General features: G+C 35.0%; 1 protein-coding gene across 1 annotated transcript in view; it reads left to right on the forward strand.

Annotated features, from left to right (window-relative positions):
• Positions 1 to 19,090, forward strand: part of LOC133181623 (uncharacterized) — a 136,382-nt gene that overhangs the window by 90,534 nt on the left and 26,758 nt on the right. Inside the window, exons 139-164 of the mRNA XM_061316171.1 lie at positions 29 to 189; positions 1,123 to 1,302; positions 1,532 to 1,747; positions 1,865 to 1,907; positions 2,034 to 2,194; positions 2,293 to 2,330; positions 2,699 to 2,930; positions 3,084 to 3,324; positions 4,511 to 4,613; positions 5,473 to 5,626; positions 5,776 to 6,005; positions 6,311 to 6,470; positions 9,223 to 9,448; positions 9,580 to 9,781; positions 10,157 to 10,366; positions 10,603 to 10,906; positions 12,930 to 13,165; positions 15,098 to 15,287; positions 15,420 to 15,635; positions 15,951 to 16,136; positions 16,648 to 16,828; positions 16,927 to 17,093; positions 17,277 to 17,404; positions 17,983 to 18,229; positions 18,395 to 18,566; positions 18,717 to 18,957. Coding sequence (XP_061172155.1) covers positions 29 to 189; positions 1,123 to 1,302; positions 1,532 to 1,747; positions 1,865 to 1,907; positions 2,034 to 2,194; positions 2,293 to 2,330; positions 2,699 to 2,930; positions 3,084 to 3,324; positions 4,511 to 4,613; positions 5,473 to 5,626; positions 5,776 to 6,005; positions 6,311 to 6,470; positions 9,223 to 9,448; positions 9,580 to 9,781; positions 10,157 to 10,366; positions 10,603 to 10,906; positions 12,930 to 13,165; positions 15,098 to 15,287; positions 15,420 to 15,635; positions 15,951 to 16,136; positions 16,648 to 16,828; positions 16,927 to 17,093; positions 17,277 to 17,404; positions 17,983 to 18,229; positions 18,395 to 18,566; positions 18,717 to 18,957 — 4,825 coding nt within the window. The remainder of the gene's footprint in view (positions 1 to 28; positions 190 to 1,122; positions 1,303 to 1,531; positions 1,748 to 1,864; positions 1,908 to 2,033; positions 2,195 to 2,292; positions 2,331 to 2,698; positions 2,931 to 3,083; positions 3,325 to 4,510; positions 4,614 to 5,472; positions 5,627 to 5,775; positions 6,006 to 6,310; positions 6,471 to 9,222; positions 9,449 to 9,579; positions 9,782 to 10,156; positions 10,367 to 10,602; positions 10,907 to 12,929; positions 13,166 to 15,097; positions 15,288 to 15,419; positions 15,636 to 15,950; positions 16,137 to 16,647; positions 16,829 to 16,926; positions 17,094 to 17,276; positions 17,405 to 17,982; positions 18,230 to 18,394; positions 18,567 to 18,716; positions 18,958 to 19,090) is intronic.

Genomic DNA, 19,090 nt, shown 5'->3' on the forward strand with positions numbered 1-19,090 from the left:
ACAAAGATATTTTGTTACAATTTGTTAGGTACAAAATCACTCGTGATTCACAGAAGAGGCAGTACCTCTTTGACTTGAAAGTGTCAGCTTGTTACGAACCAATGATGTGTGACCAAAGTTTCACAATTTTCAATCAAACAACATTTGAAATGAAAAACTGCAACTATGAGAAGGATTATTTGAACTCAAGCAAGTATTTTATGCAATACTTCTATAGAAAGATATTTATTTTATCTTTCAAGATCTCACTGTAATAATACCTAGTAACTTTTTATTAGCTCACCTGAGCTGAAAGCTCAAGTGAGCTTTTCTGATCACCTGTTGTCCGTCGTCTGTCTGTGTGTAAACTTTTCACATTTTCAACTTCTTCTCGAGAACCACAGGGCTAATTTTAACTAATGTTGGTACAAAGCATCCTTGGATGAAAGGGGGTTTAAATAATTAAAATGAAGCACCAGGCCCCATTCCAACGGGGGATAATTAAGAAAGGATAGGAATAGGATGGGGTCATTGAAAAATCTTCTCAAAATCAACTGGGCCAGAAAAGCTGAAACTCACTTGAAAGATTTCTGGGGTAGTGTAGATTCTAAATTGTTCAAATCATGGCCCCCATGGCTAGGGTGGGCCCAGAATAGGGAGTCAGATTTTTACATTGAAACATATAGGAAAAATCTTTAAAAATCTTCTTCTCAAGAACCACTGGGCCAAAAAAGCTTACACTTATGTGGAAGCTTCCTGAGGTAGTGTAGATTTTAAATTGTTCAAATCATAGCCCTCCAGAGTAGGGTGGGGCCACAATAGGGAATCAAAGTTTTACATTGAAATAGAGAGGAAAAATCTTTAAAATTTTTTTTCTCAAGAACCACTGGGCCAGAAAAGCTGAAATTTATATGGAAGATTCCTGAGATAGTGCAGATTCTAAATTATTCAAATTATGACCCCCAGGGGTAGGATGGGGCCATAGTAAGTGTTACAAGTGGGAAAATTTGATGAAGAACAGAAGAGCTAAAGTTACTCAGGTGAGTGTTCTGGCCCATGGGCCTCTTGTTTATTTTAACTTTAATTAACTGAAGTATACTTTACTAGTATATAAAAACATTTCACTACTTTTTGTCCCTGCAGATTTTTCTTTAACGCAGTGGATGGCATCCCATTCCATCGATCGAGTAGAAAACATCAAATCTTCACAAGCTAGTGAATTGTTGCTGGAACTTGGACTAGACCATTTCTTGTCAGCTCCAGAAAAATGTACATTGTCAGATGGTATTTATGGATCAGTTGAAATAAATGGATGGAACAGTGGTATATTATCTTTCTCAGTAATTCTGATTTATACAATATCTCAGTATCAATTCTATTATAATTGTTTTCATGTGTTCTCGAGTATTTCATTACTGTATATGACTTAAAATGGCCATAATAATCTTGATAATGTCTGTTTTTTTGTGACATAGACATTGTAGATAAGTAAAACTTGTTTATGAGGAGGTACATTATATTCATTGTTAATTACTTTTGATTACAATTTTAGAGTGCATGATGTTTCCCAATGACACTTTAACCAACATCACAGACACAGTACGCTGTCATGTGCCGTCCTCCTGTGATAGGGTTATGTGTTGTGTGTACATACAGCCTGTACAGAGACATGTACAGATGGAGCTCATCATAGATACATGTACCTATGACATGGAAGGAGTCATTGATAATCTTAAAGTACCATACAGCATTTTCAACCGAGACTGGGGTAGGATGCTTCTTCATTGTACTCACTATATAAACTTAAGTTAGAAAATGGGGGAGGGGGATAATTGAATGTTTAACTGTTAGATAAGTATTACAATTTTCAAAATTCTGTTTACAGGTAAAAGGGAAGAAATTGGCATTCATGGTGTTGTCAGGTGGAGGTAAGTTATGGATCCATATTGATCAATTTAAAAATATTACAAGTGTATGTTTAACGGTATTAATTACAAGTGTACATTTATAGACTTTTAGACACTATGTAAATGACAATATCTCTACAATTATAGTTACCATGTGACTCCTGTTGGACCTATGAAGAAGTTTAAAGTGGATGGAGAAGTGAGACTTTGTTTTGAAAAGGGTCTCTGTGATACAAATCTGACTTTCACAGACCTACCCCTCCACTATCAAACATGTAATAGAACTGATGGAGAAATGCCATTCCAAGGTATATGTGTTTTTCTTTCCCCCCTAAGAATCCTCTTTTTCAGTTTATTTATATTCTAGGAACTTTTTACCTTTATTTCTAAATATATATTTTTATAGGTGTAAGTTATGATTTCTGGAGAGAAACACAATGTACAGCGACAGCTTTTGACCCAGCAGGTATGACAAAATCCAAAGTTTTGAAACAAGGAACAAAATAACAAGGAGATAAATCATATGAATTAATTTCAAAATGTGTATTTTAATATTCAGAGTATGTGTAGAAAAACACAAACATGCTTTAATATAATGAATTCACCCTTATAGCAAAATTTTAAAATATATTATGAACTCAATGGATCTGATACATGTATATAGCAAATTATATTTATAATGAATCAAAATTGATCGTTAATGGCACTTTGCTAAAATGTGGTATGGCAACACCCAATAAAGGGAAAAAATATTGAAAATATTAAGTAAAAATGTTAAGGAAAGTTAATGCAACTAACAACCTGTGAACAAGATTCATTGTAATTATAAAGCATGTGGACCAAGAACAGTTGAGAATGTAGCATCCGATGGCCAAAGTCACTGTAAATACCTCCCAGAATGTAATGGAATAGAGTGCTGTTTTGACAATGCCTTTTACCTGGGAAATAGAAGTGTTTACTTCATGCTGAAAATGGATTGTACAAATCTGGAGTTCCACTTAGAATCAAAGAAAATTATCAAATCACTAACAGCACTGAGTGATGGTGAGAACATTAATTCAAATGTCAACTCATTTTATCATAAAGTGGAACAGTTTAAACCTATTATACTTGTAAAATTTACTAACATCAATTTCTCTCTCTCTCTCCAGGTTATATGTCATTATTTTTAAGCTTGAAATTTTTATTGATTTATAGGTGTTGAGTATATAGAGAGTATTGGAAATCCACCAAGTTTTCAGTTAAATTACACCACAAAAAATAATGTTCAAAGTTACACTATAACTGCCAAATTAATGGTTGGTGGAGTAATTACTAATCAACAAGGGATAGAGATTTACAACTTATTGGATACCAACTCCAGAATATACAAACCTTCCACTTGCCCAACCAGTTCCTCAAGAAGAAGGAGGAAGAAGAGAATGATAGACATTAATAAGTTAGTTTTAGATACATGTTTAATGTTCAAGCTTTTTAGGTGTATTTGCAAATGTTTGTTAGAATGTACAAATTTTTTAAGCTCACCTGCGCTGAAGGCTCGAGTAAGCTATTCTGAGTGTTTGGTTGTTCTATTTTGTTCTCTTTGTTCTGTTGTCTGTAAACTTTTCACATTTTTGACCTCTTCTTAAGTACCACTGGGCCAGTTTCAACAAAACATGCCACAAAGCATACTTGGGTGAAGGAGATATATAATAAGTTTGTTCACAGGAAGAGCCACATACTCTTTCAAAGGGAAGTATTTAAGAATTTGTAAAAACTTGGTGGCATCTTTAAAAATCTCCTTCTCAAGAACCAGTGGACAAGAAAAGATGAAACTTGTGTGAAAGCAACATTACATACTCTAGATTCAAGTTTGTTCATATCATAACCCCCGGGAGTAGGGAAATGTCTCTAAAAATCTTATTCTCAAGAACAGGAAAACCATGATTAGTAATATTATTATAAAAGTATCCTCAGGTAGTGTAGATTCAAGTTTGATCAGAACATGACCCCTAGGGGTAGGGTGCAGACACAATAGGGGGTCAAAGTTTACCATAGGAATATATAGGAAATGTCTTTAAAAATCTTCTACTCAAGAACAGCTAAGCCATTATTAGTTATTTATACAGAAGTATCTTCAGGTAGTGTAGATTCAAGTTTGTTCAAATCATGGTCCCCAGGGGTAGGGCGGGGCCACAAAAGTGCTTCAAAGTTTGGGAATATAAAGGAAATATCTTTAAAAATCTTATTTTTAAGAACAAGGAAGCCATTATTAAACATATTTATACAGAAGCAATCTTAGTTATTGTAGAATCAAGTTCAGTCAAATTGTGGGGTTGTGGGGCAAAACAGTGGGTCAAAGTTTTACGTAAGAATTCTTCGATCTGCTCAAGAACAGCAAGTTCATGATTAGTCATATTATTATAGAAGCATCTTCGGGTAGTGTAGACTAATTTAAGGTGGGTATGGTGTGGCCCAAATGAGCGATCAGAATTTTACATTTAAATACACAGGGAAAAAAAATCTTAAGAATCCCCCCCATAAACTTTTCAATACTGAACTGACGTCTGCTTTTTTCCTAGCCAATGCTCAAGTGAGTGATGTGGCCCATGGGCTCTTGTTTTATTCCACTGTGGTAATTGTAGACTTGACCCGGCAAAATTCACAGAAGGGTTGAGGACACTGATAGAAACTAAAGCCTCCAATGAACAGATTGAGAGATTTACAAAGATGGTCCAGAGCCATAATGTGAGTAAATTTGACAACTATTTGAACTGTTGTAAAGATTCTCTTTTAGTAACACCTAAAGAGTATTATCAGAGAGCATTTACTCACATACAAAATGCATGTACAGTGTATGTAAGAATGGGCAAATGGTGTTTTTTGTATTATCTTTGGCCATTCCTTCTTCCTGTTCTTCCAACTGTTCCATTTACATTAAGCTAAGCTGTTTTTTAAAAAGAAGCTATTTAAGATATTTTCATCAACCTGTTCACATCTAATAGTGACTAACAATCCCTTCACTATGAGAAAATTCTTAATGGTTTTAGGATTCAGAACCCAGAATTGGCTTATTTTATCAGACAAACTATGAAAATGATTTTACTGAGCATGAACTACTGTCCAATATTTCGAAATTCATGGATCCCAGTGTCTAGAATTGGGCTTCAGAGTAGAAATGAGTTTTTTAAATATTGAAATTTATAGTTTCTTTAATAATACTTTGCCTTATTTTCTTGGCATTGGGCAGACAAACTGTTATTTTCAATGATAATATTCTTCTTATAAGAGTTAAAACAAATTCATGTCCCTGTGTAAGGGTTTTGCTCTAGATGTAAAGAATCTTTGTCAAATTTTCATGCCAGTCTTCAAATCTACAATTACACCCCAATGCATGTACCTTTCAAATGAAATTACTGTGATATGTGATTGACTGTATGAATTATATGACTGTATTATCTGCCTGTCCGTCACAGAGTCAACATTTAAAAATGGAGGGAAAAATAAATAATTCTTCACATTTAACAATAAAATAAAGTTTTAGTTTCCTATCTGTGATATACAAGCATGAAAACCTCACAATTCATGAAAAGCATATTTTTTCCAGCAAGAATTGAAACTGAAGAACCTGGCTGTTGCATTCCTTGATAACAATGATGTCAAAACAGGTATGAAGTCAGCTATAAAGGCTTTAGGAGCCAACAATCCATTCACTATACAGACTGCAGGGGAAGTCTCTACTACAGTGGCAGTACAAGGAGGTATGAAAAACCTCTGTTTTATGGCATATTTAGGGTATTTTTCATTATTTAGTTTACCTTATAAAGCATATTTCATTTCTTTTATGAAGATAACTCATATAACTCATGTATAAGTTTAATTCACCAAAATTAATTTATTATTATTACAGGTGATGCCATTGGAGACATGCTGGGCAGTGCAGTGGCTGACATTGCAGGTCGTGCTAAGCAAGCTTTTGTTGTTGGCAATGGTCTTTCAAAGGAAGGAACTAGACTTCTTGGAAAAAAGTTAGCTTGTATGACAATAGGAGACCTGGAATCATTGCTTGATCTTAAAAACATTGACCCAGTCAAAGTGGCTGAACTTCTGAAGAATATTGGTGATTTAGCAAAGGCATTGGTTAGTGTTCTTACAAATTTAATGACTTAAGTTTATACTTTTCATTGTGCATAATATGAAAAAAAAATGTTATATGCATCTCCAAATATAATTCTGGAAATCAGGAACAATTTGACCTCACCAAATGTTTCATGTATGTTTAGCTGTACATTTAAAGGAATACCTAACTCTCTTCCGTTTTGTAATAGCACGAGGAATTAAAATGAAGTAGTTATGAGAGTAAATGTAGTGAATATGAAAAAGTTATTAGTCTGTATGGTATATGAAAATGAAACATTTAATTGATGCAGTACATTTTTTTTCAGTATTCTGAATTTCTGGATAGTGTATTGACAAATGGAGCCAACATCTTCAAGAGCTTTGATTTTAAATTGGAGGGAGATTTCAGCCTACCTAGAACAACTATTAATTTCTTTCATATTGATAAGTTTTTCCTCATTGGTGGATTGGTACCCATGACCTTTGGTAAGCAGAAAACTCAGTCATGCTTTAATGTTTGAACATTTTCAGTTTCCTTCTAGAACCACTGAACTAATTTCAACCAATTTTGGCATATGGCATCTATGAGTGGATGGAAACAAATTTTGTCAATTTCATTGTCCCAGTCTCCTGGCCCCAGGATCATCTTAAGAACATCTTAAGCTTAAGTCAAAATCTTTATTTTATACTAAAATATAGTAGAAGTCAAGCAGACCAAAATTAAAATATTTTTCAATATTGCTTCACAAAAGTGTTGTTTTCTGCAAATTTAGAAATCAATTCAATAATAAATAAACATTTTATAACCGATTGAAAATTTGACTTTAGTCTAAGTCTGTTTCATGATCCTGGGGCCTGGAGTCTAAGGGGTGGGATTAAAACCATCAAAATTAATGCAATCTTTAAAAATCTTCCTCTTTACTCCTGGACATCAAGCAGTTCAACTGTTGGCATGATTATAATAAGCCCTATACCAAAATTATGAAATTCATGGCCTCAGGGTCAAGTGTTCTTGGGGTAAGGTGGGGCTCTATTGATCATATAGTGAAAATGCATACATTCTTAAAAAGGTTCTTCTTTTCCCCATGCAATGTGAACTAAGTGCATGGGTATTATGAGCAACAGTGCCACTTCCAAAATTGTGAAATTCATGGTCCCTGGTCAAGGGTTTTGGTGTTAGTGTGGGGCTCTATTAATCATATAGTGAAAATTTATTATTTCTTCGAAAATCTTACTCCCTGCTCTAGTCCTATTGATCAAATAGTAAAAATGCATAAATTCTTTAAATATTATTTTCTCTGCACTTGAGTATTCAGCAAACAAACTAAGTGCATGATTATGATGTACGAGGGTGCCTCTTCCAACATTGTGAAATTCATGGTCCCTGGAATCAGGGGGTTCTGGTGTAAGGGCAGGGCTCTTTTGATCATATAGTGATAATGCATTTCTTCTTTGAAAGTCTTCCTCTCTTCTCCTTGGTATTTATGAAGCAATCTGACTAAGTGCATGATTATGATGAACAAGGATACCTATTCCAAAATTGTGAAATTCATGGCCTCAGGATCAGGGGTTCTGGTGTTAGGTCGGGGTTCTATTGATCGTATAGTAAAAATGCATAAATTCTTAAAATCTTCTTCTCTGCCCCATGGTATTTTGTAGACAAATTAATTGCATGGTTATGATAAGCAAGGATGCCTCTTTCAAAATTATGAAGTTCTTGGCCCCTGGGTTGAAGGTTCTGGCTGAGGAGTTGGCCCTATTTATTATATAGTGAAAATGCTTTATTTCTTTGAAATCAAACTGCATTTACTGCATTGGACGACTGGGCCAAGTGTTCTTGTGCTGGGCAGGGCTTTATTAATCCTGTAGGGAAATTTATACTCTACTGAGAGAAGTTATTCCCCTTTGCTGTTCACCTATGATAATTAATGATTGTAAGTAATATAATTGATAGCTGAATTGAATAAAAGAATTATATAATTATTAAGAATTTTTAATGTACAGGTAACTCTTGATGGCTCGAACTTCGATCTCTCGAAATTCTTGATCGCTCGAAGTGAGTCTCCGGTCCCGAATTTTCCCCCTATATAACTAAGCAAATTTACTGTTGATTTCTCGAACTCTTGATCTCTCGAAACCCTTGATCCCTCGAAGTCAAAATGCAGTCCCGCTATGCATATTCTATTAGATTTTACCCTCGATAGCTCGAAGTGGCTACGTGTATACAAGGTTATATAATTAGCACCTTTACCTGGACATTTAAATGGCCCCAGGCAGAAGACGCGGGTCTCGAGGAACGGGATGTTTATTCAGGTGACACTTATGCTGCAAGGTGATAATTGATTTATAATTAATCATTTTTGCCTATATGCTATTAAAATAATTATCATCGACTGTCTTACGATGATTCAGAGACGGAATGTCAGTGAAAAGTAGTAATTGATTACAAGACGAAACACTAATTTAATTTTTATTTCGAGTCAGTGTCAAAGTTAAACGAAATATGAAAAAGCATTAACAGCCTCAATGTCAATATGATGACTATTGTTGGACAAATACTTACAGAACTCCGTTCAATGATCATGTTAATATGGAATTTATAGTCAATGCTACATGTATGTATGGCGACGCGGTAAAATGTCGTTTTCATGTAACGAATACGTAGTATGATGTCCATATTACAAAGATTAAATAAATATACATGAAATGATGATTTACATTTTTTGCTTTACTCAGTTTAATGAAATATTCACCTAAATTACGAAAAAATATCGTTGTTTTATATAAACCACGTGTAAAAGGTTAGCACTGCATGAAAATCATTACATCCGGTAAGACTAATTTTAAAACCTGTCAACAAACTCGGAAAATTCCGGACTCTTGAAAACTCGAACTCTTGTTCTCTCGAAGTTTTTCCTCGGTCCCGGGGACTTCGAGGTATCGAGAGTTACCTGTATAATACAAAAATTCCTTTCTTTATTTTCAATGGTCATGTAGACATGTAAATATACATGACTATGACAAATATTTTTTTTTTTTAAATAAGCTCAAATCTTGCTTATATCTGAAATTGGGGGTTTAAACCTCTGATTCATCCTTTGTATTTAAGTCAAATTAAAGTTTTGCATATTTGGTACACTGTAGACTTGCTCAACATCAATATTTCAGCAATGAAGATTAAAATAAAATATACAAGCCACAGCTAGACCCCAACATATTATGTAAATTTTATTGATAGGATTTGGATCTGATGCCTACTATGGTGTGAGATTTACTGTTGGTGCCAAGATCATGGAAATGAAGGGGTACGTCAAAGTAGAGCCTTATGGAGGAGTGAGTGCTTATGGGGAGATGGGTATTGGTTTCCTCCTCTATGGTAAACTCAAACTTGTGGGTCAAATCATGGACACAGGATTCCCAACAACTGCTGAGATTACATTCAACAAATTTCCTCTGGATGTCAAGTAAGATTTGTTTTCTGAAAACTTTATATTTTGTGCTTATGTTTCAAAATTAAAACAAACATGAGAGAATGGAAATCTACAAAAACTTTGAAAGCACTTTTCATTGAAAAACCTTCATTATTACAATTCAGTCTTCAAATGTACCTGAGACTTACTCCAATTAAGCTGGCACTGTATGCACAAGTTACCTTAGAGGTGAACCTTTTGTTTACAACAATTAAGAAAGTTCTGTTCCAAAAGAAGCTGTGGCATTATGAAACCCCAACCATAAAGAAAAAACTAATTGATACCCACAAGCCAGAGGAAGACAAAACACCACCAACGATCAAATCAGTAAGAACACTCAGTCATTTAGAGTTTTAAGAGCAAGGGTTTCAACACATATTAAAGAGCAAGTTTATGCAGCACATCTTTAAAAAAATTATCATATGGAAGGAGTTGAGAAAATGGTTAATTCTTTATGACAGAATAAATCTGTTTTCAATGTTTACGATACTTAACTGTAGGGACAGTGTGAGAAGATGTACCTGTATCTTGTAATGATTTACAATTTGCACTTGATAATTATCGGTATGATGAAAAATGGGACATATTTCAATTTAAGTGAAAAATATGGCTGTTTGATATATGTTTCAAAAGAATGAATGAATTTTGTCATATCAATTGATAATTATCAAATTTTAAATTAAAACTTTATTCAAACAATAGCCCCTAGGAAGTCCTCCAGGATCAGGTGGGGCATGTGATGTTGTCCAGTCTCCAGGTCGTGACTACACTGAGCCGGAGTTCAGACTGAGGCTGGATGCAGAGGATGACCGTAGTAATGTGATCCTGACACTCGACATAGGGACTGTCCCTGGGGGGAATGATGTTATCCATAAAAAAGAACTGGGAGGATTTTCTACTGCTTTGACAGAAGTGGGTATTAGAGAAAATTGAAAAAACTTTTTACCATGGATATGTTGAAGAGAGTTCCCAGTAATTTTTCTTCATGCATTTGAACCTCGATATCTTGAAACATCAGATATTTCTAACTTTTTTCTCAGTCCCATCTAATTCGAGATAACAGGTTTGACTGTACTTGTTTTTCGGTTACAGAGTATAGGAGTGACACTTGTTAGATTGATTCTAGAATATAAATTTATTTGTAACAGGTTCTCAACCCTTCTGGAGTTCCTCTGTATTTCACTGTACATGTGGCCAATGAAGCCGGTGTGAGTGTACCTGCCACCTGTAAGTTAGAGACTTTTGACATGACCATTCCTGGAGGGAGAATGTCAGAAGCTTTTAGATCAACTAGTAACTCACGGGTGATGAAGGGACTGGTAACTGTGTATGAGGACTCCCCCATTACTGAGGTTTTAGTGGCTGTGGGGTATGGCAGAGATATCTGGGGAGAGCAGATTGTCAGATGGAATAAAACCAGTATTGCAGCAAATACTGTCAACTATGATGTCGGTTAGTATTTATATAAAAGAAATTTAAGGGCCCTTCAAGAATTTGTGGGTGTTTTATAAAATTTGGTTTTTATCTGTCCATCTGTCTGATTTTTCTCTTGCTGTTACTTTTTATTTGATTGTCATATAGTATTCCAATTTGGAGTAAAAGCACTTAAAAGCAGGTAGTATTTTGATGCCTAACTAAATTCTCCATTTCATCCTAATAGGGGCTGGGGCACTGAGATAGATTTTTAATTTTTAGATCACCTCAACGAAGTTGGGGGAGCTTATGTAATACCCTCGGTGTCAGCGTCCCAGGTTAAGGTTTTTGGAGCAGTTTTCTTTTCAAGTACTTCTATGGCCTATATTAGTCAGAGATGCATGGAGGATGCTTCTAGTGTGTTTCGTTGTACCAGTCAAGGTTTCAGATGCTGCAATTTCAGCTAAAGAATGACCAGGTTAATGTTTTTGGAGCAGGTTAAAGTTTTTGGAGCAGGTTAAAGTTTTTGGAGCAGGTCTCATTTCCAAGTGACGATAAGCCCTATATTGACCAAACTTGCATGGATGATACATCTAAGGATGCACACTACTGAACTTGCATCGGATGCTGGATCTGACCTACATTTTCCGGATGAGTGACTAGGTTAAGGTTTTTTGAGTAGATCTCATTTCCAAGTAACTATAAGCCCTATATTGACCAAATTTGCATGGATGATACATCTAAGGATGCACACTACTGAACTTGCTTCGGATGCCGGATCTGACCTACATTTTCCAGATGAGTGACTAGGTTAAGGTTTTTGGAGCAGATCTCATTTCCAAGTAACTATAAACCCTATATTGACCAAACTTGCATGGATTATACATCTAAGGATGCACACTACTGGACTTGCTTCGGATGCTGAATCTGACCTATATTTTCCGGATGAGTGATCAGGTTAAAGTTTTTGGAGCAGATCTCATTTCCAAGTAACTAAAAGCCCTATATTGACCAAACTTGCATGGATGATACATCTAAGGATGCACACTACTGGACTTGCTTCGGATGCTGAATCTGACCTATATTTTCTGGATGAGTGACCAGGTTAAAGTTTTTGGAGCAGATGTCATTTCCAAGTAACTATAAGCCCTATATTGACCAAACTTGCATGGATGATACATCTAAGGATGTACACTACTGGACTTGCTTCGGATACCGGATCTGACCTATATTTTCCAGATGAGTAACCAGGTTAAAGTTTTTGGAGCAGATGTCATTTCCAAGTAACTATAAACCCTATATTGACCAAACTTGCATGGGTGATACATCTAAGGATTCACACTACTGGACTTGCTTCGGATGCTGGATCTGACCTACATTTTCTGGATGAGTAACCAGATTAAAGTTTTTGGAGCAGATCTCATTTCCAAGTAACTATAAGGCCTATCTGAACCAAATTTGCATGGATGATGCATCAAGGGACAAACAATCTCAAAACTTGCTGGATTTGCCTTACATTTTCTGGATGTGTGACTAGTTTTAAGTTCTCAGATAAGTCTATTCCCAAGTAACTGCAAGCCCTATCAGACCAAAATTGCATAAATGTTGCATCTTGGGATGCACAGTCCTAGATTATTAGTTTAGTGTGGGACTTTGCCTTACTTAAAGACAACATTCGTTGAGGTGAGCTCTGTAATCTCTGATTACCTATGTTTTAGAATGAGGAAAGATAAAAAATGTTCTATGACTAATTAAAAAGGACTGGTAATGTGGTTACTATTATTATAGTATATAGTGCAACATTTCTCTATTTTCTCTAAAAAGAAAAAAAAAGAAAAAATTCACATAAAAATATGAACAGCTTGTATTGTCTGTTAGTGGTGAAATCAGTTTCAAACGTGATACTTTAAAAATTCAGAGTATAAAATGTTTGTGTTTGAGCCTCATTTCTCCAAGTGATGTCTGTTCTGAAGTTTGATTGCCTAGATGATGTTTTGCATTTACTAAATATTGGCCTTGTATAAATTAAATATGAAACTGCTATTTTAATGGTACTTTACAGGGGATGACCCAATGAATGAGAAAGTCATGAATGTTTTCTCGACTGGTAAATCTGGTCGACTGACTGGCAGAGGGATTTTATATAAACAGTATGATGATATATCTACTCCTGGACAGTGTGCAGCATACTGCAATCACATGCATGTAACAAAGTGTCTCAGCTTCAATTACGACTTTGGAAGTGGTCACTGTGAGTTACTGGAGGCTATAGAAGGGCATGATTTCAAGTTATCAAAGGTAAAATGAAATGAAGACCTAAATATTTTTCATGAAATTGTAAATTTAGTTTCATTTGTTTTTAATTATCAGTTTAAAATTTAACTTTTGAAAGTTTTTTAGGTCACTTGATACACTCAGGTGACCTGTTGCTATCTGTTTTTGGCAGTTGTGGTGTGTTGTGTGTTTGTTGTAAATTTTTTAACATTTTCAGCTTTTTCTGTAGAACCACTGAATCAGATTCAACCAATTTTAGTAATAGCATCATTGGATAAAGAGGAAAAGAAATTATGGTTTTTGCCCCCTCCCCACCTGAAATCATCAAAATTAAAGCAATCTTCAAAAACATTCTTCTTTACTCGTGGATATTAAGCAGTCAAACTGTTGGCATTGTAATTAGCATTGAGCCCTCTACCAAAACTCTGAAATTCATGGCCCTGGAGTCAGGGTTTCTGGAAATACAGTGGGACTCTATTGATTCTATAGTAAAATTTCTTAAATTCTTTCAAAAGCTTCTTCTTTCCTCCTGTATAATGAGCAGACAAACAAAATGCAGAATTATGATGAGCAATGGTAGCCTCTTCCAAAGTTGTGAAATTCATTGCCCCTAGCCTGTGTCAGGGGTTCTGGTGTTAGGGTGGGGCTCTATTAATTGCATTGTGAAAAATTCATAAATTATTTGAAAATCATCTTTTCTGCTCCTGTATAATGAGCAGAAAAACTAAGTACATGGTCATGATGAGCAAGGGTGTCTCTTCCAAAATTATAAATTCATGACCCCTGGGTGAGGGGTTCTGGTGTTAGGGTGAGGCTCTATTGATTATATAATGAAAATGCATTAATTCTTTATCTTCCTCTCTGCTCTTCAGTATTTAGCAAACGAACTTGGTGCATGCTTATGATGAGCAATGGTGACTCTTCCAAAATTGTGAAATGCATGGTCCCTGGGTCAGGGGTTCTGGTGTTAGAATGGGGCTGTATGATTATGTTTTGAAATTAAATAATTCCTTGACAATCTTCTCTGTCCCTGGTAATAGCAAACATACAAATTACATAGTAATAATGGGCAAGGGTGCCTTTTCCTAAATTGTGAAATTCATAGCCCCAGAGTTAGGAGTTTTAGAGATAGGATAGGGCTCTATTGATTTTATAGTGGAAATGCATCAAGTCTTTGAGAATCTTCTTCTCTGCTCCTGTGCATCTAGGAGAGAGAGTACAAAGACATGATGAGCAAAATTTTGATATATCTATGAGAGTATATATAGAACCTTTGGATTTGTAAAAGATTTTGACCACTGGGTTGAGGGTTCTGGTGCTAGGCAAGATTCTTTTGATCTAATAGGGAAACTGATACACTTTTTTGAGAGAAGTTATTCCCTTTTGTTATTCACCTATGATAATTAATTACTATAAATAATGTAATTGTCTGGTCAATTGAATAAAAGACTTATTGAAGAATTTTAATGTATAAATAGAAAAAGACTTAGTACTTTTATAGCTTTCAAAGGTCAGGTTCACTTGTAAATAATAGAAAAATAAAAATGATAATAAAATACTGTATGTTATTACATAAAATGTTATTCAAAGACAAAGAGGGACCAAAGTGAGAGGGATTGTGCTGGGTGTATAATGTATAAACTGTTTTCTTGCTCAAGCACTACAGTACTGTGTTGTTTAACCTGATAACAAATGTGGGTGTATTAGCACTGGCAAGCACAGATAAGTAAAAAGATCTATTGTGTGAGTTGTTGCTGAGTAATAGACTATTTTGTTGATCTGTGATCATCCTATTTCTTTTGTTTTGGGGAAACATATCAATATCTATCAGTGTATTTTGTGTTATTATATACCTGTACTTCTTTGGATCCTTTACGGTGTTGTATTCTACTCAGGTGACAGTTTAGGCCCCTGGACCTCTTGTTTAAGTGTAATTAAGATTTATTTTTACTTCAGGATGGTCTTTACACACATTATGAAAAACTTGGAGTTGGATCAAACAGACAATTTGAATTTAACAACTTAAGGCTGCCACATAATAAGATTTTCTACTTCAATGTTAAAGTAAAAAATGCACTAGGATTTCAGAATATTTTGTCATCAAAATCAATCATCACTGATTTCACACCCCCTGATCCTACAATATGTAAGTACAAATACATGTAGTTGATAAATCCTCTTAATTATACATTCTATAGTCATATTCAGCCTGTGTTCTTAGTATGTCAGAGGTTTTACAAGGTGTACAGCATGTTTTATCCTTTCTTTCTTGTAACAGACCAGATAAACATCACTAGTGACGTATTAGAGGTCTCACCATGTCTGGACCTCATTCCTAATGACAGACAAGACTGGGAGAGACACTGTGTGGGAGTAGATCCCACCAGAAAGAACCACCGCATCATCATAGATGGAGGGGGATCAGACACTGTATACAATGGACACGAGTTCAAGACAGACTTAAAGTACACCAGAGCCAACCGATACATATCTGGTAAAACTCTCACTAAACTTGAAAGACTAATGATTTATTTATACATTTTAAGAACTTATTAATACAGGACAAGCAGTTTGCTGAGTAGACTTCATGCCTTTTATATTTTGTAGATAGCATAAACATTTGTTTGATTGATATTGGTCAACATTTTATTAAGCTTGCTGTAGTTGGTAACTGGAATGGTTACACTTGCATCAAGGACAAAAATTTTATTTATGCTTAACAACATATCTTTTTGGTGTTTTTGATGGTTTAAGATAACCAGACAAGAAATTTTGTAATTTACATTCAGTTTGCTTACCACTTTTTCAGCTAACTGGGATGGTATCTATGACAATGAGACAGGATTGCTTGGTTACTCTGTGACAGCTGGAGAGAAAATTTGTGAAGAGAAAATCAAGGCCCATCATGACCCCCACGCTCATCTGTTTGATGAATCACAGTGGACAAACAGTGTGATGATGACTCCATTGGAAGCTCCTTATACCATTCTGCCAGGTTAATCTTTGGGATTTTTGATGTGTTTTTCTATATACATGTATCTACAGTTCAACCTCGTTATCTCAAACTCAATGGGACTGAGATAAAACTTTGAGATATCCTAGGATTCCAGATCTCCAGGGTAAAATACTTCAGTAATAGGGAATTGGGACCTCATATCCATGGTATTCAAGATATTGATGTTTGAGATACCAAAGTTCAACTCTATATAATGTTATGGATAACCTTTAAAAGCCAAGAGAAAAAGAGCTATTCATTTACTGCTTAAAGAAAAATCTGAAAAAAATGAAAAACACATTTATTCAAAATTTGTTATTGCAAAGTAGTTGTGTACGATATGACATGATTTTATAGAGAGAATATTAAGAAATAAAGTAAATGCAGTAATTGGTTTCTACCTAATGAAGAAAGATGGCATAAATCTTGGTTTTCATTTTTTTCTATTTATCCATCATTACATATTATTCTTGTACATGTCCTAACTCCTGCAGTCATTAAATGATTTTAGATGGGCCATATTTCATCACTGTAAGAGCTATTAACAAAGTGGAATATGGAGGCTCTTTGGCCTCCAGTTTTTGTCACTCCACTCCATACATCGTGGATAACACACCTCCATTTGTGTATGAAATCTATAACATAAAATATGAGGAGGACCAGTTTAATCTGAGCATGTCACACAATTCATCGTAAGTAATTTGTATGTACATCTATATAAATTTATCATATTTACTACAATGATTGATACTGAAAGCAGTATCTGAGCATCAGATTTTCTTTTTTTCAGGGATCCAGACTCTGGTCTGATTAGAAATGATCTGTGCCTTGGAAGAACTAGAAGAGATTGTGATGAAATGTTGTGGACCACCATAGATTTTAATCCCAACATCACCATGTTAAAGAAACTGACAGAAGGGGTTCCTGTATGGATTAAAATCAAAGCTGTCAACAATGGTATGTCAGTGTTTTGTATGATTGTTAATAAATTTAAATTGATTACAATGTATATTTGACATCCACATTGCATATTGCTACAAATTTTGGAGATGCATACAAATTTTAAATAAAGGGATGAATTTCTGAGTAACTGTAACTTTTGAAATCCTTGTTTAATTGATATGTTCTTTATGATTTAAGTTGACCTGAGGACAATAGGTGTGTCAGATTCTGCCATCATAGTGGACCGATCTCCTCCTATAGCTGGTACAGTAAAGGATGGAGAGGTTTATAAAGTGGATCTACAGTATACAAAGTACCCAGATAAGGTAATTAAAGTGGATCTACAGTATACCATGTACCCAGATAAGGTAATTAAAGTGGATCTACAGTATACCATGGACCCAGATAAGGTAATTAAAGTGGATCTGCAGAATACCATGTACCCAGATAAGGTAATTAAAGTGGATCTACAGTATACCATGTAGCCAGATAAGGTAATTAAAGTGGATCTACAGAATACCATGTAGCCAGATAAGGTAATTAAAGTGGATCTACAGTATACCATGTACCCAGATGAGGTAATTAAAGTGGATCTACAGTATGCCATGTACCCAGATAAGGCAGTTAAAGTGGAACTACAGTATGCCATGTACCCAGACAAGGTAGTTAAAGTGGATCTGCAGTATGCCATGTACCCAGATAAGGTAGTTAAAGTGGAACTACAGTATGCCATGTACCCAGATAAGGTAATTAAAGACTACAAATAAGATTGCTAAAATGGACTATTTCAAAAAGTTCACTTTTACTTTACATTTCATCATTTTGAACATAAGAGGTGATTTCTAATGACTCAATTTAATAAGAGAATTGAAAATAACTTTTTTACCATCTTTTTTTTTTTAAGATTTGCAGTAATTGGCAGGGCTTCTATGACCCTCAGTCAGGTATAGCTATGTATATGATCAGTGTGGGATCATCTCCAAACACAACAGATGTAGCTAACCTGACACAGTTCTCTAGTAAAACTCACTACGCTTGTGTGGAGCTGGAACCAGGCAAATACTTGGAGCATAATCGACAGTACTTCTCTAAAGTGTATGCTTTCAATGGTGGTCACAGACAGCTCAATGTCTCCATGGTCTCTGATGGAGGTAGGTTCCCCTAGTGGTATGGCACAGTTGACCCCAAAAATGGTTAAATGGGTAAATTGGCTTTTGGAACAAAAATATTAGAATACAAAACAATTTCTTTAGGTAAAAAAAATTTGACAGTTTTTGTTCACAGACATTCCCACTAGTTTTTGTTTTTCTATACAGTGTTGGTGGATTTGACGGAGCCAGTAGCGGGAGAAGTGGTGGACGGGTCAGCTGATGACTTTACTGACCTACAGTTTACAACAAGCCAGGCTAAAGTGGAACTTCAGTGGAGAAATTACTATGATCCAGAGTCCAACATCAGTCACTATGAGGTCAAAGTTTACAGAGCCAAGTGAGTTCACATAAAGTGTTCATTTTGACTCATCATGTACTTACAATCTATCATTACTTTATTTTAGATAGCATTTTATGAATTGCAGCTTTATCTATACTTTAAAAAATTTAATTATTTGAAATAAATTGAACTTTTTTTACTTGTCAGAAATATGACCTATGAGTATGAGCCTATCCAAGATTGGGCCCCATTCCCCAGCACAGCCAACAGTGTGAAGTGGTTAAAGTTCCACCATAGTCATGGGGATAGAATTCAGACCTCTCTTCGCACCACCAACAAAGCTCTCAACTTAATTATCAACACCACTAACAGTTTTGTGGTTGACATAACACCTCCATATCTGCATTATCTATGGGATGGTCTCCAGTCTAAAGATCAGGAATTCCAAGTAGGTTTATATTATATTATATTATATTTTATGCTAAGATTTTTTTTTCATTGCATTAGATTGCATTAAATTTTATTCTTCTTAATTGTATAAAGAATAATATCTTAAATGAAAAATAAATTGGTTGAATTCA

The sequence above is a fragment of the Saccostrea echinata genome, unplaced genomic scaffold (genome assembly GCF_033153115.1).
Source record: "Saccostrea echinata isolate AGI-Se365-2 ecotype Australia unplaced genomic scaffold, CSIRO_AGI_Sech_v1 ptg000009l, whole genome shotgun sequence".
NCBI classification, from domain to species: domain Eukaryota; kingdom Metazoa; phylum Mollusca; class Bivalvia; order Ostreida; family Ostreidae; genus Saccostrea; species Saccostrea echinata.